At 45.3% G+C, this 15,785-nt stretch overlaps 1 protein-coding gene across 3 annotated transcripts in view; it reads right to left on the reverse strand.

The window, feature by feature from the left end:
* Positions 1–15,785, reverse strand: part of PCSK5 (proprotein convertase subtilisin/kexin type 5) — a 457,179-nt gene that overhangs the window by 323,644 nt on the left and 117,750 nt on the right. For all 3 annotated transcript variants that reach the window (XM_047829573.1, XM_047829574.1, XM_047829575.1), the window contains exon 4: positions 3,752–3,895. In XM_047829573.1, the coding sequence (XP_047685529.1) occupies positions 3,752–3,895 (144 nt within the window). The remainder of the gene's footprint in view (positions 1–3,751; positions 3,896–15,785) is intronic.

Raw genomic sequence — 15,785 nt, forward strand, 5'->3', positions numbered from 1 at the left:
GGGGGTGGGGAGGGAGGGAGAGAATCCCAAGCAGGCTCCTGCAGCCAGCACAGAGCCCCAACATGGGGCTCGACCTCACGAACTGCGAGATCATGACCCGAGCCAAAAACTGGAACTGGACACTCAACCAGATGAGCCACCCAGGTTCCCCTGTTTGCTTCTGTTTTTATTATTTGTTTTTATTTGAGAGAGAGAGAGAGAGAGACTGGGTGCAAGCGGGGGGCAGAGAGAGAAAGAGACAGACAGACAGAAGCCTAAGCAGGCACTGCACTGAGTATGGATCAATCCGACGCAGGGCTTGATCCCATGAACCTGGGATTATGACCTGAGCTGAAATCAAGAGTCAGACGTTCAGCCAACTGACTCACCCAGGCGCCCCTAGATCTGTTCACTTTTAAACGCAATTGTGAAAAATCTCCAAATTTCTAAATTTCTAAATTCCCAAAAAGAAATTACCGGCTTAGGGGCGCCTGGGTGGCGCAGTCGGTTAAGCGTCCGACTTCAGCCAGGTCACGATCTCGCGGTCCGGAAGTTCGAGCCCCGCGTCAGGCTCTGGGCTGATGGCTCAGAGCCTGGAGCCTGTTTCTGATTCTGTGTCTCCCTCTCTCTCTGCCCCTCCCCCGTTCATGCTCTGTCTCTCTCTGTCCCCAAAAAAATAAATAAACGTTGAAAAAAAAATTAAAAAAAAAAAAGAAATTACCGGCTTATTTCATCACTCAAATTTATATCACTGTAGGTAGCACTAATTTAGAATGCTCTGGATTTTCCGATGCTTTAGGGTAATGTCTACAGTATTGGTAAAAGTAAATGTTATCTTTGTTTTCTATCTTTGTCAAGGCTCTTGTTTCTGAAACTTGTGGTACATAGAGTCTGATGTCTGGAGAAATTAAGCAAAATGCACAGGACATATAAAGGTGGTGGGTAAGTCCCTGCTTCTCATACAAAGGTGGCCCCGTAGCCCCCCCGCAGTGGTCACTAGAGTATCGAGTATAACTTCCTGATTTTCCTTGTAAGGAAACAGAGGCCTAAGACAGGTTAAGTAACTTGGCCAAAGGTGTGAAACAAACCAGCCTGTGGAACCAAGACTGGAACCCAGGCCATCTGCCTACCCCCCGACCCCCCGTCCAATGGGCTTTTTCCAGCTTCACCAGCTCCAACATCAAGACAAACTGAGAAGGCACCGGTACCGCTAATCACAGATACATTCTGGAGCATTCTTCCCAGGAGGAAAAAATGAAAAAAGGCAAGGAATGCAATCGCAATTAGAGTAAAGCTATCTGTGTTTACGCAAATACATTCCTAGGCGGAGGGGAGCAGGAACACCCTATAAAAAGCACACTTTGCGTGACAGGAAAGACTTCTCTGCTGAGAGAGGTACCCACAGTTCTGTTCTCTTCTAGGACCCGGGCTCACTCACTGTGGCCTTCAGGCCTCCATTTCTCCCCTATCATCCAAGGAGACTGAACCGAAATTTCTTTCTAGCTCTCAAATTCTTTGCTGTGAAGAGAGAGCGATGTCTGGGTGTGCTCGGCGGCAGGGTGAGAGCAGCCGCTCAAATGTTTCGTTCAAATAAGAACTGAATGAATTTGCAGTTCCTCCCTCTCTCTTTTTTTAACCTGAGGGACAGTCCTCTAGTTTCGGGGCGATCGTTTCAACATTTCATTGTAAAAAATTAATCTGTGAAGTTAAGTCCCTTGGCGGAATTTGTTTTGAAACCAAAAGGGCAACGGGATGGGACACCGGGAGGGAAGGTTCTGGCGCAAGGCGACACGGGGGGGGGTTGCGTGTGAAGGAAGGTCTTCCTAGGTCAGAGACAGGGGTGACTGTGAGCCAGAGCTGGTTTCGGAGGCACCAAGGGAGTGACTCGGAGGTCTTTTGTTTGCAGAGATAAAAATGGAGTCTCTTCAGGAAAATTCATTTAAGTGTCATGACGTGAGACGGAGCACATGAAAAAGCAACGTTGCGGAGGATGGGGCCGTCTCTCCCGAAATGGTTTGTCAGTAGGTAAGAGAGAGACGCGGAGGAGAAATGGGCACAGGGGCACAGGGGCACGGTGATCCCTGGGGTGCCCAGAAGCCAGGCCTTTCCATGCCGAAGGAGACAGAGATACAGGGAGAGGAGATTTCAAGAAGGCATCATAACCCTGTCTCTGAAATGGGCCTCAGGGAAAAGGTCAGGTCCTTTCTGAATAAGCCCAAGACAACATTCCTCAGGGCCACTCTGTGCCACCAGTGACTGAAGAACACGCACGCGCGCGAGAGAGAGAGGCAACAGGCACACCGGGAGGACAAGTCCTTTGTGCTAACGTGCATGGGGAATCTACAGGCATGCCCCGTCTCGCAATTCTCTGCCAGCTCAGGGCACAGTGTGACGGGCTGGGCCTGCTGAAGTCATGAACCAGAACATGGAAGGCAAAAGTCTGAAGCGATGTGGTCCTCCCACTCACATAGCTCAGGGTGGGTCCCCTCTTGCAAGCAGGGGACAAGGCTTCCCACCCTGGCCCACGACTTTTCCTCCTTTAGGGTCAGTAAGGGTTCTGCAAGGGGCAGCTGACTTCACCACGATTTAGAGCTGCTTGTATTCCCGGGGATAGGAGAGGAAGCTTGTAAGCGGACAGAAAAGTCACCAATTTTAAGAGAAAACGTTTCTTCAACACCGACATGAAAATCTAACTTAGGAAGACTCAACGCGACCCGATCTTTGGAATCAAAAGGAATGGGGGAGGAAGGGAGAGGGAAGGTGGGTGAAAGCAGCTGAAGGGTACGAGCCACACAGGGGTATCAGTGCTCCTGGGTGGCAACAGAAAAGAGGTCCAAGGGAAAGTCAAAAGACATGGGTCTGAGTGGGATCCACCTGGAGTTTCTGCTGAGCCCGCACGGGAATCAGGGCTGTATCTGCAGATTAGTGGGGGATCGTTGCGGGCTCTCTGTACCAGAAGAAATATTTCAAAGAGAACCCTAAGGTGTCAGGCAACACAAATTGAGGCCAGACAGAGAATGGCATTGTTGCGAGATAACTGTGGCACTTTCGACAAAACTTACCAAGGGGAAGCCAATGGAAGGAATGATCTTGGAGAGTAGAGGACAGAGGGTTCACTGATACATTTCCAGGCAGTGGATATCACGGTGGTAAAGGGGACCCAGAGGCCCTAGGGGCAGAAACTGACCCCAGTGTTCGGTGGGCATCGAAACCAGGATTTTCAGGGCAAGTACTGAGCCTCAGCACTTTCACTAGGTCCATGGTCTTGGGCTCATCCTATACTCTCCAGGAGTCCTAGAATCACTATTCCTTCCTAAGGAACTGACTGCTGCTTCCTAGGAGTAGTAGGAACGTGATCATTATTGTCCTGTGAAAACGGAGAGGAAGAAAGGGACCGGCTGGATAACTTGAGAAAAGTTCTAAGCCCGCTTTTCCCTATACAAGAGACAGAGCGCGTTGCCTGGCTGCGTGGACGGATCACTGAGAAGAGCGGTCATTGTCAGTGGTGACTGGTGTTGGTGGTGGGGGTTTCTGCTGCCTTCTCACCTGCATTTTGTCATCAGAACATCAAAGGCACCTGCAAGTGGAAAGCGGGGTCTCCTGCTTCCCGAGTTCGGAGGGCGTGGCTCGTCTAAGACGAAAGCACTACTCGGAGCCTACCGTCTCCGTTAGCTGCATTTTCCCGCCGTAGCCCCCCTTTTTGCTAATCCTGACACGAGTCCCCTTGTTTCCACGGGGGAGGGGAGGTGCTCCGACCACAGCCCACACTCACATAGTTCTGCAGCAGGTCCGGATGGGTTCTCTCGATGCCATCGTCCAAGATGGTCACCACGATGTTCTTTCCCGTGTAGCCTCTCTTCCAGGCTCCTTCGATATTCATGTCTGATTGGCAGGGATGCGTGTTGTCGCTGCAGTGCTATGGAAGGAAGACGGAGAATCAGACCGCGCGGATTACCGATAACTGGAAGGTGTGCGAATCATCTGCGGGTGGAGATCGTGCACTGAGTTAGCAGAAATCCGGTGCCCGCCTGCAGAGCAGGAGCACGGGCCTCTAGCACAGTAACAGGAGGAAGTAGGAAGGGTGGATGTGGGGAAGGCAAGCGAAAGAGAAATCTCTCCCGCCGGCTCTGCCCTGTCCACATACCGTACATCCTTTGGGAAAAATGGAAAAAAAGAAAGTATATCCCGACAGCAGGATAACGGAAGTATCCCTTGATTGTTAGCATGAATCGATGGCACACGGGAAGGCATGGTGACATTTCATTTATAAACTCAACCTAGGTAACTAAAGAACATGTATTTTATAATTTCTTCCCCAGGCACCTGGAAACCAGGCTAGCCAAAAAAAAAAAAAAAAAAAAAAAAAAGAGAACTCAGGCAGCTTCTGGACAGTGTCAGCCAGAGGTGTGCTACCATGAGAAACTCACGGACGGGAAGAAAAACAACAGTTTTGTTGAGCTGCTTTTGATGAATTCACCACGGCGGTCGTACCAAAATACGTAGGGGGCAAACACACTCAGTCAGCGGCGTTTCGAGAAGGGGAAGAAGAGTCCGGACAGGTAACACGCACAGGAAAGGCGTGTGAGGGCTGCAGAGGGCAGGCTGGAGAAACACGGACGCTTAGCACGTTACGTATCGTCATTTCATTCCACGATGGCTACAACATATAAACACATCAAGACATGCATTGACCCAGGGCCTCCTCCTGACAGGCCAGCATTTGCCCAACCCATACAGTTGCCTCCTCGGAGCGTCTCTCTCTCCAATGTCCCTCTGAGTGGCGTTGTTTCCTCGGTAGGGAAACAAAGGGACAAAGATGTGCTGTGACTTAATGCCACCCCGGATCCTACCATTCTGGATCTTCACGAAGGGGAAGAGAATGCAAGCTCCGGCGTAGGGCAGAAGCTTGGGGACCGAGGGAAAGAATGGCTTGGAAGACAGCCAGTTAGAAGGGGGCGCGAGGTCAGACCATCCATGACCGGGCTTTTGTACGAACTGCACGCTGAGTAAATGGAAGCGCACCTCTCTCCAAACTTCATCCATCAAAATCCGACGCTAACGAGAGACAGATACCTCTAACAGCCCGTGACATGAATTTGCAAATTTATTCTCCAAATGAGACTGCCTTTTATTGACTGTTACAAACACACCTGAGTAGTGGATTCATTCTAACAAAGTGCACACCCATTTTTCACCACAGATAGCATCAGTTTCACAGAGAACGGGGGCTCATCTATTTTATGAACACTTGTCTTTTTCTCTCACCGTCTGGACTTCTTTCGGACACGCGAGGCCCTACACACACACACACACACACACACACACACACACACACACTCTACTACGGCACTGACCCAAATTCCGTTCTCCCCGCCTGCCCCCAGTTTTCCAGGCACACCTCAGCACCCACCTCTTCCCACAAAGACTTCTCATGTCCTTCAGCCCTCCTCGTCTGTCTCTTCTCCTGCCCTGAACTCAGGGGTGGAGACAGACAGACACATACACAAACACAGCCTGCCCTCCACAATCCGACTCCTACTCACTATATTCTGTTGAATCGTTGTTGACTGTTGCATCTTGTGTGTGGACTCTGTCTTATGGATTGTGAGCCCCTACAAGACTATGCATTAAACGAAGCCCGACCTAGGATTTCAGGCAATATCGGGCTGGTCACACGCCAGAAGTGAGGGCACAGCCTCAACCTTATTTCCAAGTGCACCGCCGCGATTAAACTCTCTGCTCTGGCCTCGTCAGAGATACCTAGCCAGCTAATCCTCGGTTAATGGAGACGATCACGAAAGGAACAGTGTAGATTTCCGAAATGCCTCCGTTGTCCAGAAGTCTCATTCTGGCCAAGAGTGTGGGCCTCTCCTCACCGAACACTGTAATGTAACACAAAGCAACCCTGACAGGTTTCCATTTCATTTTCTCTTTTTCAAAACCTGTTCTGGCCACCTGTGGTATCGTTTGCGAAATGAAATAATGTTAATGTGGCCAAGAGGTGGGCTGGAGGAAGGAAATGCGCAGGAAATGGGTAACCCACAAATGGGATAACCATCCTGGAGTGGAGGGATGCTGCCTGAAATTGTAATTATGAAAATTGAAGAAAACCAGCCGTCTATGGAAAACATGTGTGTTAAAAGTGAAGCAATTAGGTTTCTTTCTTCCACCTCTGCTTCCGTTGAATCTGACTTTAACAGATTAAATATTTTTGTGCCACCTTTTCTTCTTTTCATCTGCCAACATGGAAGGGGAGGGAGAGGAAATATCCAATTGATACTTTCATTTGGATAATCTAATACAGCAAGGAGCCAAAACGTCAAAGGAAAAAATAAATCAGAGCCTGGAGTGTTTCTTGCAAATGAGTAATTAGGTCAGAGGACCCTTAAATCAGAACCCTAAATTCTGAATGGGATCCTTAGGCTTTTAACACATGTTAAATATAATAAATATAACATTTATTAATTTTTGAAAGACAGAGAGAGAGCATGAATGGGAGAGGGGCAGAGAGAGAGGGAGACACAGAATCCGAAGCAGGCTCCAGGCTCTGAGCTGTCAGCACAGAGCCTGACGCGGGGCTCAAACTCACGGACCATGAGATCATGACCTGAGCTGAAGTCGGATGCTTAACAGGCTGAGCCACCCAGGAGCCCCTTTAACACACATTTTAAGTGTTCCAGACTTCCAAACATGTTCCTGATATGGTTGCTTCATACAACCAAGGTATCCAAAGAGCAAAGACTGGAAAATGCCGATGCGAGCCAACAATGACCAAAGATGAGAATTAATCACTTCCTTAACCGCCTTGTTGAGATGGTCTTTGAATCGGCCTCTCCTTGATGTGAATCTGTGTTACGGCATCGCCCACAGGCAAAAGGGACTTAGAATAGCCATGATTTCCTCATAGTCAATCACATTGAGATCTCTGCCAGAGCTGAACCTAAAGACTGGTTTTTGAAATTGTGTTACCACACATGCAGTCCATAGACCAGTATTCACAAAAGAGGCCAGTCAGACCCTTCTAGCTATCCGAAGTTGATGAAAACCACATTATGTACGCAGTGTATGCAACATGAATTATTTATAGTAAACGTATGCACCTTCAGTTCTGAATAATGTACTGCCTTTCCATGATGGTCTATGCACAGGTGACTCAACATTTAGACACAACACAAAAGGGAACATACCTGCAGAAACAATGATTGCCACCTATGTCTCCCACTTCCTCATCCATAAAAGCTTTTATTCTTTTTAGGAATGAAATTTTAAAGAGTTTGCTCTGTGAGTTTCTAGAAATGGCCTTTTCCACACCAGGGTTATGAGCCACTCTGCTTATAAACCACTCTGCATATGTCTGCTTTTCTTGTGTCCTCATAAACACATCACAGTGTTTGCTCATCGAAAGAACAGTTTATCCTGAAAATAAACACCTTTGCTATGTTCTCACCATTGTTTGGGGGGGGGGAGGGAGGGGCAGAGGGCTACTCTCAGCGTCATTCTTTTTAAACTTCTCCAAGTTCTGAGGGTCTTCACTGGCCTGCCAAATTATATGCTCCCAAGAGCCATTAACATTGAAGTCATCTACTGTTCACTGTTACCAGCACAGTGGCTGATAAGACTGCATCTCTGACAACATAGTGTTAATAAATAAATACATAAAAATTCTGCTTCACAGACAAATTCAGAAACCCATCTAGTCAACTGAGTAAAGTGTGCACATACTTGAAATTCTTTGTAGAATGCAGAGTCCAAAAGATGCAAGAAATTGCAAACAAAAAACAAACACTAGAATCGATACTCCCTTAAGGGGAAATATAGCTGACACCTACAAGATCCTTACCATGGCCAAGCATTGGACTAATCACTTTTTGTGGTCTAAGGCTCAGAAGAACTGTTTGAAGGCGGTCCTTTTATCATCTGCTTTTAACAGATTAAAAAAAAAGGGGCTTAATCAGTCTAGGTAACCCCTCTGAGTTCACACCGCTGGTCAATATTAACATGAGGATTCAAAAGGAAGCTGTCTGACACCAGACCATAGGGCTATGGAAACTCTTCCGTTAAAACAGAAGGGGCTTAGAGGAAGTCACAACACACACAAATCCATGAGTAGATAAGGAGTAGATGCTGGACAATGGAGCACCAGTAAAGAAATTCAAATCACAAATCTCACTTGCCTTAGCACTGTGATCAGTGCATTCCAGTGATAAGGTAGAACACAGATGAGTAAGACTTTAGGGACCTAATTTTTCCTAATTCTTCTTATTCCAACACATCTTTTAGGAAGTCACCTAATAGTTCCCATTTTAATTTTAATAGTTTCAATGACACAGGGTTCACTTCTTTACTAAATAGCCAATGATTGCTGGTAAATCAATTCTTTAATAAAAAAAAAAAAAAAAAAAAGGAAGGTTGGGCTACATGCCTGGCTCGGTCAGAAGAGCGTAAGACCTCAATCAGAGCTGTGAGTTCAAGCCCCACATTGGGTATAGAGATTACTAAAAAAAAGTGACCTTAAAAAAAAAAAATCCCTTATTTGTAGCGTTTGCCAATTTCCATGGTGTAAATCCTCACATCACGTGCAGTTTTAAAGCACGCTCACAAAATCCCTGAATCTCTAACAATAAGCTCTCATGAGCTCTTAGAAGGCAGATCCGACAAACCACAGGAACGACTCACTCCACTGTGAGCCTTGCTCCGTTTCCGATGACGCTGTCCCTTCCAGTGGGTCTGACATCTGCTTCCCAGTACTTGGGAACTACTGGTAAGTACCCAGGCATCCTTGTCCCCTTCACAGTTTTCAGATAATCATTTTACTACTTCTTGCATTTATTTGGAAAGGATCTGTCTTTACCCTTTCTTTCTCAAGGCTACCTGAAGAAGTTGGACTTGGGACTTTTGTGGCCATAAGCTGATGGGCTCTTCTTGGGATACATGAAATAGAGGTTCTGTGACTCCAAAACCAAAGAGGACTTCACAGATTTTTTTAAAATCTCAATTTGGCTAGGGAAGTCCTAAGACGGTTACTATTAGGAGTCAATTTGATGGATTTCAAATCCTTTGTTATCAAACACATGGTGGGGGGGCAGGGGGGAAGGATGCCCCTGGCCAAAACAGATCCAATGTCCAATTATTCAAGGATGATTACTCAATTTGTGGATTTTCCAGAAATTCCAAGGAAGCCCAATGTTTCATTAACACCAAACTTGGCATAGCCACTATTACAGCTGGGGGATTCAGAAGAGGAAAAGTTAAATCCCACCTCTGCTACCTTCCAGCTACGTGATTTTGTCAAGTTCTCCTACATTCTTAAACCCGACTTGGAGTTTGAACGCAGAGAACCGCCATAAAGATTAAAGAAGATAAAGTACATAACAAATGCTTCTGTTATTGCAATCATGTTGTTGATGAGAGCACAGATATAGGAGACACGAGTGTTCCTAATAGTTAAGAAAAGGACACTAGTTAGAAAGAGAAAGAGAGAGGGGCGCCTGGGTGGCTCAGTCAGTTGGGCGGCCGACTACAGCTCAGGTCATGATCTCACAGTCTGTGAGTTTGAGCCCAGCGTCGGGCTCTGTCCTGAGCACTCAGAGCCTGGAGCCTGCTTCCGATTCTGTGTCTCCCTCTCTCTCACTGCCCCTTTCCTGCTTGCTCTCAGACTCTCTCTCTCTCTCCCCCAAAAATAACAATAAAAAATAAAAATAAATTTAAAAAATTAAAAAAGAGAGAGAGAGAGAGACAGAGAGACTACCACAAAATAGTAAGATAATGGTTTTCTTCATTGTCTGGAAACACAGATCATACAAACTTGAAAGGGCAATTGAACGTTTGCACGGGTAGCTGGGAGGACCTGAATATTTTACATTTGTGGCTGTGGGTCTAGAGACTAGGGATGAGGTGAAGGAGTAGAGAGCAGTGTCCAACTATTCTCTTTTACATTGGTCAGATGGCCTCCTAGGAATCTCCTAGGAATCATCACACATTTTTTTTACTCCACACATTTATACCAATATCCCAACCCTTCGAGAACCATGGTTCACATCTACTATAATTCTGACGGAGGATCATTTCCCAGTTACAAAATCTCAAGGATGTCCCACATAATACCAAAGAAACATCAGAAAAGAGCAGATGTTAGGAGAAGAAAGGCTGTGGGATGTAAAAATGCTTATACAGAGGAAAACGAGAAGAAATCCAGTTCTCAGAATTCTGCTCATAACGGAGGGTCAAGAAATTGAGTCAGTATAGCCAACTGATTTTGACAAAGCAGTAAAGGCAATACAAGGGGCCAAACACAGTCTTTTCAATAAACAGTGCTGGGACAACTGGGCGTCCACGTGAAAAAAGTATACCTAGGGGCGCCTGGGTGGCTCAGTCAATTAAATGTCTGACTTCGGCTCCCAGTTCGTGGGTTCAAGCCACGTTGGGCTCTGTGCTGCCAGTTCAGAGCCTGGAGCCTGTTTCAGATTCTATGTCTCCCTCTCTCTCTCTCTGCCTCTCCCCTGCTCTCTCTCTCTCTCTCTCTCGCTCTCAAAAAAAATAAAATAAATAAACATTAAGAAAAAAAGAAAAAAGTACATGTAGACACAGACCGTACGTCCTTCACAAAAATTAGCTCAAAGTGGATCAGAGACCTAAGTGTAAAATACATAACTAATTCCTGGAAAATAACACAGGAGAAAAGCTAGACAACCTTGGGTACCATGACGCCTTCTTTTTTGTTTTATTTTTTATTATGAAATTTATTGTCAAATTGGTTTCCATACAACACCCGGCGCTCATCCCCACAGGTGCCCTCCTCAACGCCCATCACCCTCTTTCCCCTCCCTCCCACCCCCCACCAACCCTCAGTTTATTCTCAGTTTTTACAACACCAAAGGCACAATCCATGAAAGAAATGACTGAAAAGCTGAACTTCATCAAAATTAAAAACTTCCACTCCGTGAAAGGCAGTATCAAGACGATGAGCAGACAAGCCACAGACTGGAAGAAAACATCTGCAAAAGACACATCTAATAAAGAACACATCCAAAATACACAAAGAACTCTAAAACTCAACAATTAAAAACAAACAAACCACCTTATTAAAACATGGCCAGAGACCTTAACGGACACCTTGCCAAAGAAGAGATACAGAGGGCAAATAAGCATATGAAAAGATGTTCCACGTCATTTGTCAGCAGAAAAATGCAAATAAAAATGAGATACAACTACCCACCTATTAGAATGGCCGAAATCCAGAACACCGACGCCAGCAAATGCTGGTGAGGATGTCCAGCAACAGGAACTCGCATCCATCGCTGGTGGGAATGCAACATGTAGCCACTTTGGAAGACAGTTTGGCAGTATATTACAAACTAAACCTCCTCTTTCCATACAATAGTTACACTCCTTGGCGTTTACCTAAGGAGTTGAAAACTTACGCGCACGCGCACACACACACACACACACACACACACACACACACACACATGGATGCTTATTACAGAAGCTTTATTCATAAATGCCAAAACTTAGAAGCCACCAAGATGGCTTTCAGGTTATGGAATAAACCAAATGCGATGCATCCAGACAATGGAACGTTCCTCAGCACTAAAAAGAAATGAACTATCAAGCCATGAGAAGACATGGAGGAAACTTCCCTGCACATCACTAAGTGAAAGAAGCCAATCTGAAAAGGCTACATACTGGATGATTCCCACTATAGGACACTGTGAAAAAGGCAAAACCATGTAGGCAGTAGAAAGATCAGTGGTCACCAAGGATTGGGGATGGAAGGACGAATAGGTAGAACACAGAGGATTTGGGGAGCAGTGAAAATACTCCGCGTGATACTCTTAATGGTGGATACGTGTCATTATACATCGGTCCCAAACCACACACTGTATAACACCAAGGGAGAACCCTAATGCAAACCACAGACTTGGGGCGATTACGCATTGATGTAAGTTCATCAACTGTAACAAATGTACCACTCTGGGGGGAGCTGGTGATGATGTAGGCAGCTAGGCATGTACTGGGGCAGGAGGTATATGGGGAATCTCGGGACCTTCCTCTCAAGTTTAGTGTGAAGCTAAAACGACTCTAAAAATATATATATGGTCTTGGGGAAAAAAAAAAAGAGGAATTGAGGCAGAACAGCCAAAGGATAATTGGGTGGTCCAGTTGAGTGGACAACCTTTCTCTCACTTGTTAACTCTGTGATCCTCTTTGATTCTTTCCTAACCTGACACAGCTTGAATGAAACACTTTCAGTCCTGGGGCGCCTGGGGGACTCAGTCAGTTAAATGTCTGACTTCAGCTCAGGTCATGATCTCATGGTTCTTGAGTTTGAGCCCCGCATTGGGCTCACCGGTGTCAGTACAAGGTCTGCTTCGGATCCTCTGTCCCTGTCTGTCTCTCTGTCTCTCTGTCTCTCTCAAAAATGAATAAACATTAAAAAAAAAAAAAAACCTTTCAATCCTAAAGATATGTAACAAAGCAAAAACCAGTAAGCCAACAAACAAATCTCTTCTCCTTTATGGAACTGCCATGTGCCCTGTCATAGTGTTTAGAGAACAGATTTCAGCTGTATCACCTGGTGGTGTTGCTAAAGGGTAACCACAATCTCTAAAACTTACTGGGCGTTTCTGAGACACTGAGACCAAGCTTCACTTTACATGCATAGCCCATTGCACTGCCAGGCTTCCCATCATTCTCAAATACATCACGTCTAAGATCAGTCAGGTTTGGGAAACCTGGGTGTGCAGCCTCTGCCTCCTTCTCTTCCTTTCCTGTCGTCATTCCACGTGGCTTCCGATTTCCACAGAGCCTTGCAGTTCGGGCTGTTGGCTCCGCTCCGCTACTCTTTACCTTTCTAACCCATCTTATACTTCCAATCTATGCCCCTGTCATTTAAAAAAGTATTTTGATCAAGCTCGTACTATATTCTGGTCACCCTACTGACTCAGACACTGTCCCTGTGCTCAAGTCCCTTCAAGTGTCGTCCGTCAGACAGGCAAGAAATTTCACAAAAACACCTGCTAAGCATTATAATGGGGGTTGCCGGGGTAGAATGGGAACATGGAACCCAGTCAGGGGGAAGACAGGAAAGGGGGAGTGTACTTCCTGGAGAAAATGACATTTAATCTGAGCCCCCAAACACGAGCTGAGTAGCCAGAGGGCAGGCAAGGGGTGGAGAGGACGTGTTTATTTGGGGTCAGGGTATAGAATAATCAAAGAGACACTGGGTGGCACCTGGGTGGCTCAGTCGGTTGGGCATCCGACTTTGGCTCAGGCCATGATCTCATGGTTTGTGAGTTCGAGCCCCACATCGGGCTCTGTGCTGACAGCTCAGGCTCTGGAACCTGCTTCGGATTCTGTGTCTCATCCTCTCTCTGCCCCTTCTGCACTTGTGCTCTGTCTCTCTCTGCCTCTCAAAAATAATTGAATGTTAAAAAAAAAAATCAAAGAGAGACTGGAGTGGCAAAGGAACGGAAAGAAATTCAGAACCGCTGGAGGATACAGACAGTAAGCAGTGGGTGAAGAAAAAAATGGAAAGAGACAAGACTGCAGAGGTTAGCTGGGGCCAGACTGTGGCTGTTATTTTCACTTTTTTCGGATGACATGATATTATACAGGGAAAATCTGATAGATTCCACCAAAAGTCTGCTAGAACTGATACATGAATTCAGCAAAGTTGCAGGATACAAAATCAATGTACAGAAATCAGTTGCATTCTTATACACTAATAATGAAGAACAGAAAGACAAATAAAGAAACTGATCCCATTCACAATTGCACCAAGAAGCATAAAATATCTAGGAATAAATCTAACCAAAGATGTAAAAGATCTGTATGCTGAAAACTATAGAAAGCTTATGAAGGAAATTGAAGAAAATATAAAGAAATGGAAAAACATTCCGTGCTCACGGGTTGGAAGAATAAATATTGTCAAAATGTCAATACTACCCAAAGCTATCTACACATTCAATGCAATCCCAATCAAAATTGCACCAGCATTCTTCTCGAAGCTAGAACAAGCAATCCTAAAATTCACATGGAACCACAAAAGGCCCCGAATAGCCAAAGTAATTTTGAAGAAGAAGACCAAAGCGGGAGGCATCACAATCCCAGACTTTAGCCTCTACTACAAAGCTGTCATCATCAAGACAGCATGGTATTGGGACAAAAACAGACACATAGACCAATGGAATAGAATAGAAACCCCAGAACTAGACCCACAAACGTATGGCCAACTCATCTTTGACAAAGCAGGAAAGAATATCCAATGGAAAAAAGACAGTCTCTTTAACAAATGGTGCTGGGAGAACTGGACAGCAACATGCAGAAGGTTGAAACTAGACCACTTTCTCACACCATTCACAAAAATAAACTCAAAATGGATACAGGACCTGAATGTGAGACAGGAAACCATCAAAACCCTAGAGGAGAAAGCAGGAAAAGACCTCTCTGACCTCAGCCGTAGCAATTTCCTACTTGACACATCCCCAAAGGCAAGGGAATTAACAGCAAAAATGAACTACTGGGACCTTATGAAGATAAAAAGCTTCTGCACAGCAAAGGAAACAACCAACAAAACTAAAAGGCAACCAACGGAATGGGAAAAGATATTTACAAATGACATGTCAGACAAAGGGCTAGTATCCAAAATCTATAAAGAGCTCACCAAACTCCACACCCGAAAAACAAATAACCCAGTGAAGAAATGGGCAGAAAACATGAATAGACACTTCTCTAAAGAAGACATCCAGATGGCCAACAGCCACATGAAAAGATGCTCAACGTCGCTCTTCATCAGGGAAATACAAATCAAAACCACACTCAGATATCACCTCATGCCAGTCAGAGTGGCCAAAATGAACAAATCAGGAGACTATAGATGCTGGCAAGGATGTGGAGAAATGGGAACCCTCTTGCACTGTTGGTGGGAAGGCAAATTGGTGCAGCCGCTCTGGAAAACAGTGTGGAGGTTCCTCAGAAAATTAAAAATAGACCTACCCTATGACCCAGCAATAGCACTGCTAGGAATTTACCCAAGGGATACAGGAGTACTGATGCATAGGGGCACTTGTACCCCAATGTTTGTAGCAGCACTCTCAACAATAGCCAAATTATGGAAAGAACCTTAATGTCCATCAACGGATGAATGGATAAAGAAATTGTGGTTTATATACACAATGGAGTACTACGTGGCAATGAGAAAGAATGAAATCTGGCCTTTTGTGGCAACATGGATGGAACTGGAGAGTGTTATGCTAAGTGAAATAAGCCATACAGAGAAACACAGATACCATATGTTTTCACTCTTGTGTGGATCCTGAGAAACTTAACAGGAACCCATGGGGGAGGGAAGGAAAAAAAAAGAGAGAGAGAGAGAGGTTAGAGTGGGAGAGAGCCAAAGCATAAGAGACTCTTAAAAACTGAGAACAAACTGAGGGGTGATGGGGGGTGGGAGGGAGGGGAGGGTGGGTGATGGGTATCGAAGAGGGCATTTTTTGGGATGAGCACTGGGTGTTGTATGGAAAACAATTTGACAATAAATTTCATATATTAAAAAAAAATAAGCCATGTTTGTTTGTTCATTTGAGTTTTATCATAATTCAATGTAAAATCATTGAAGGGTTTTAAGATAGGCATTAACGTGGTTTGGATGCCTAAAATGCATCTGAAATTTAATTCCAAAGCACTTCCAAAGGAAAACGCTTGATTTTTCCCTTCTGACTCTTATAGCAGATCCTTCGAAAGTGCTCTTGAACCTGACCTAATCCCACCATCTTCAGGGCTACACACAGATTCCAACTTCAATC

Source organism: Prionailurus viverrinus, chromosome D4 (genome assembly GCF_022837055.1).
Source record: "Prionailurus viverrinus isolate Anna chromosome D4, UM_Priviv_1.0, whole genome shotgun sequence".
NCBI lineage: Eukaryota > Metazoa > Chordata > Mammalia > Carnivora > Felidae > Prionailurus > Prionailurus viverrinus.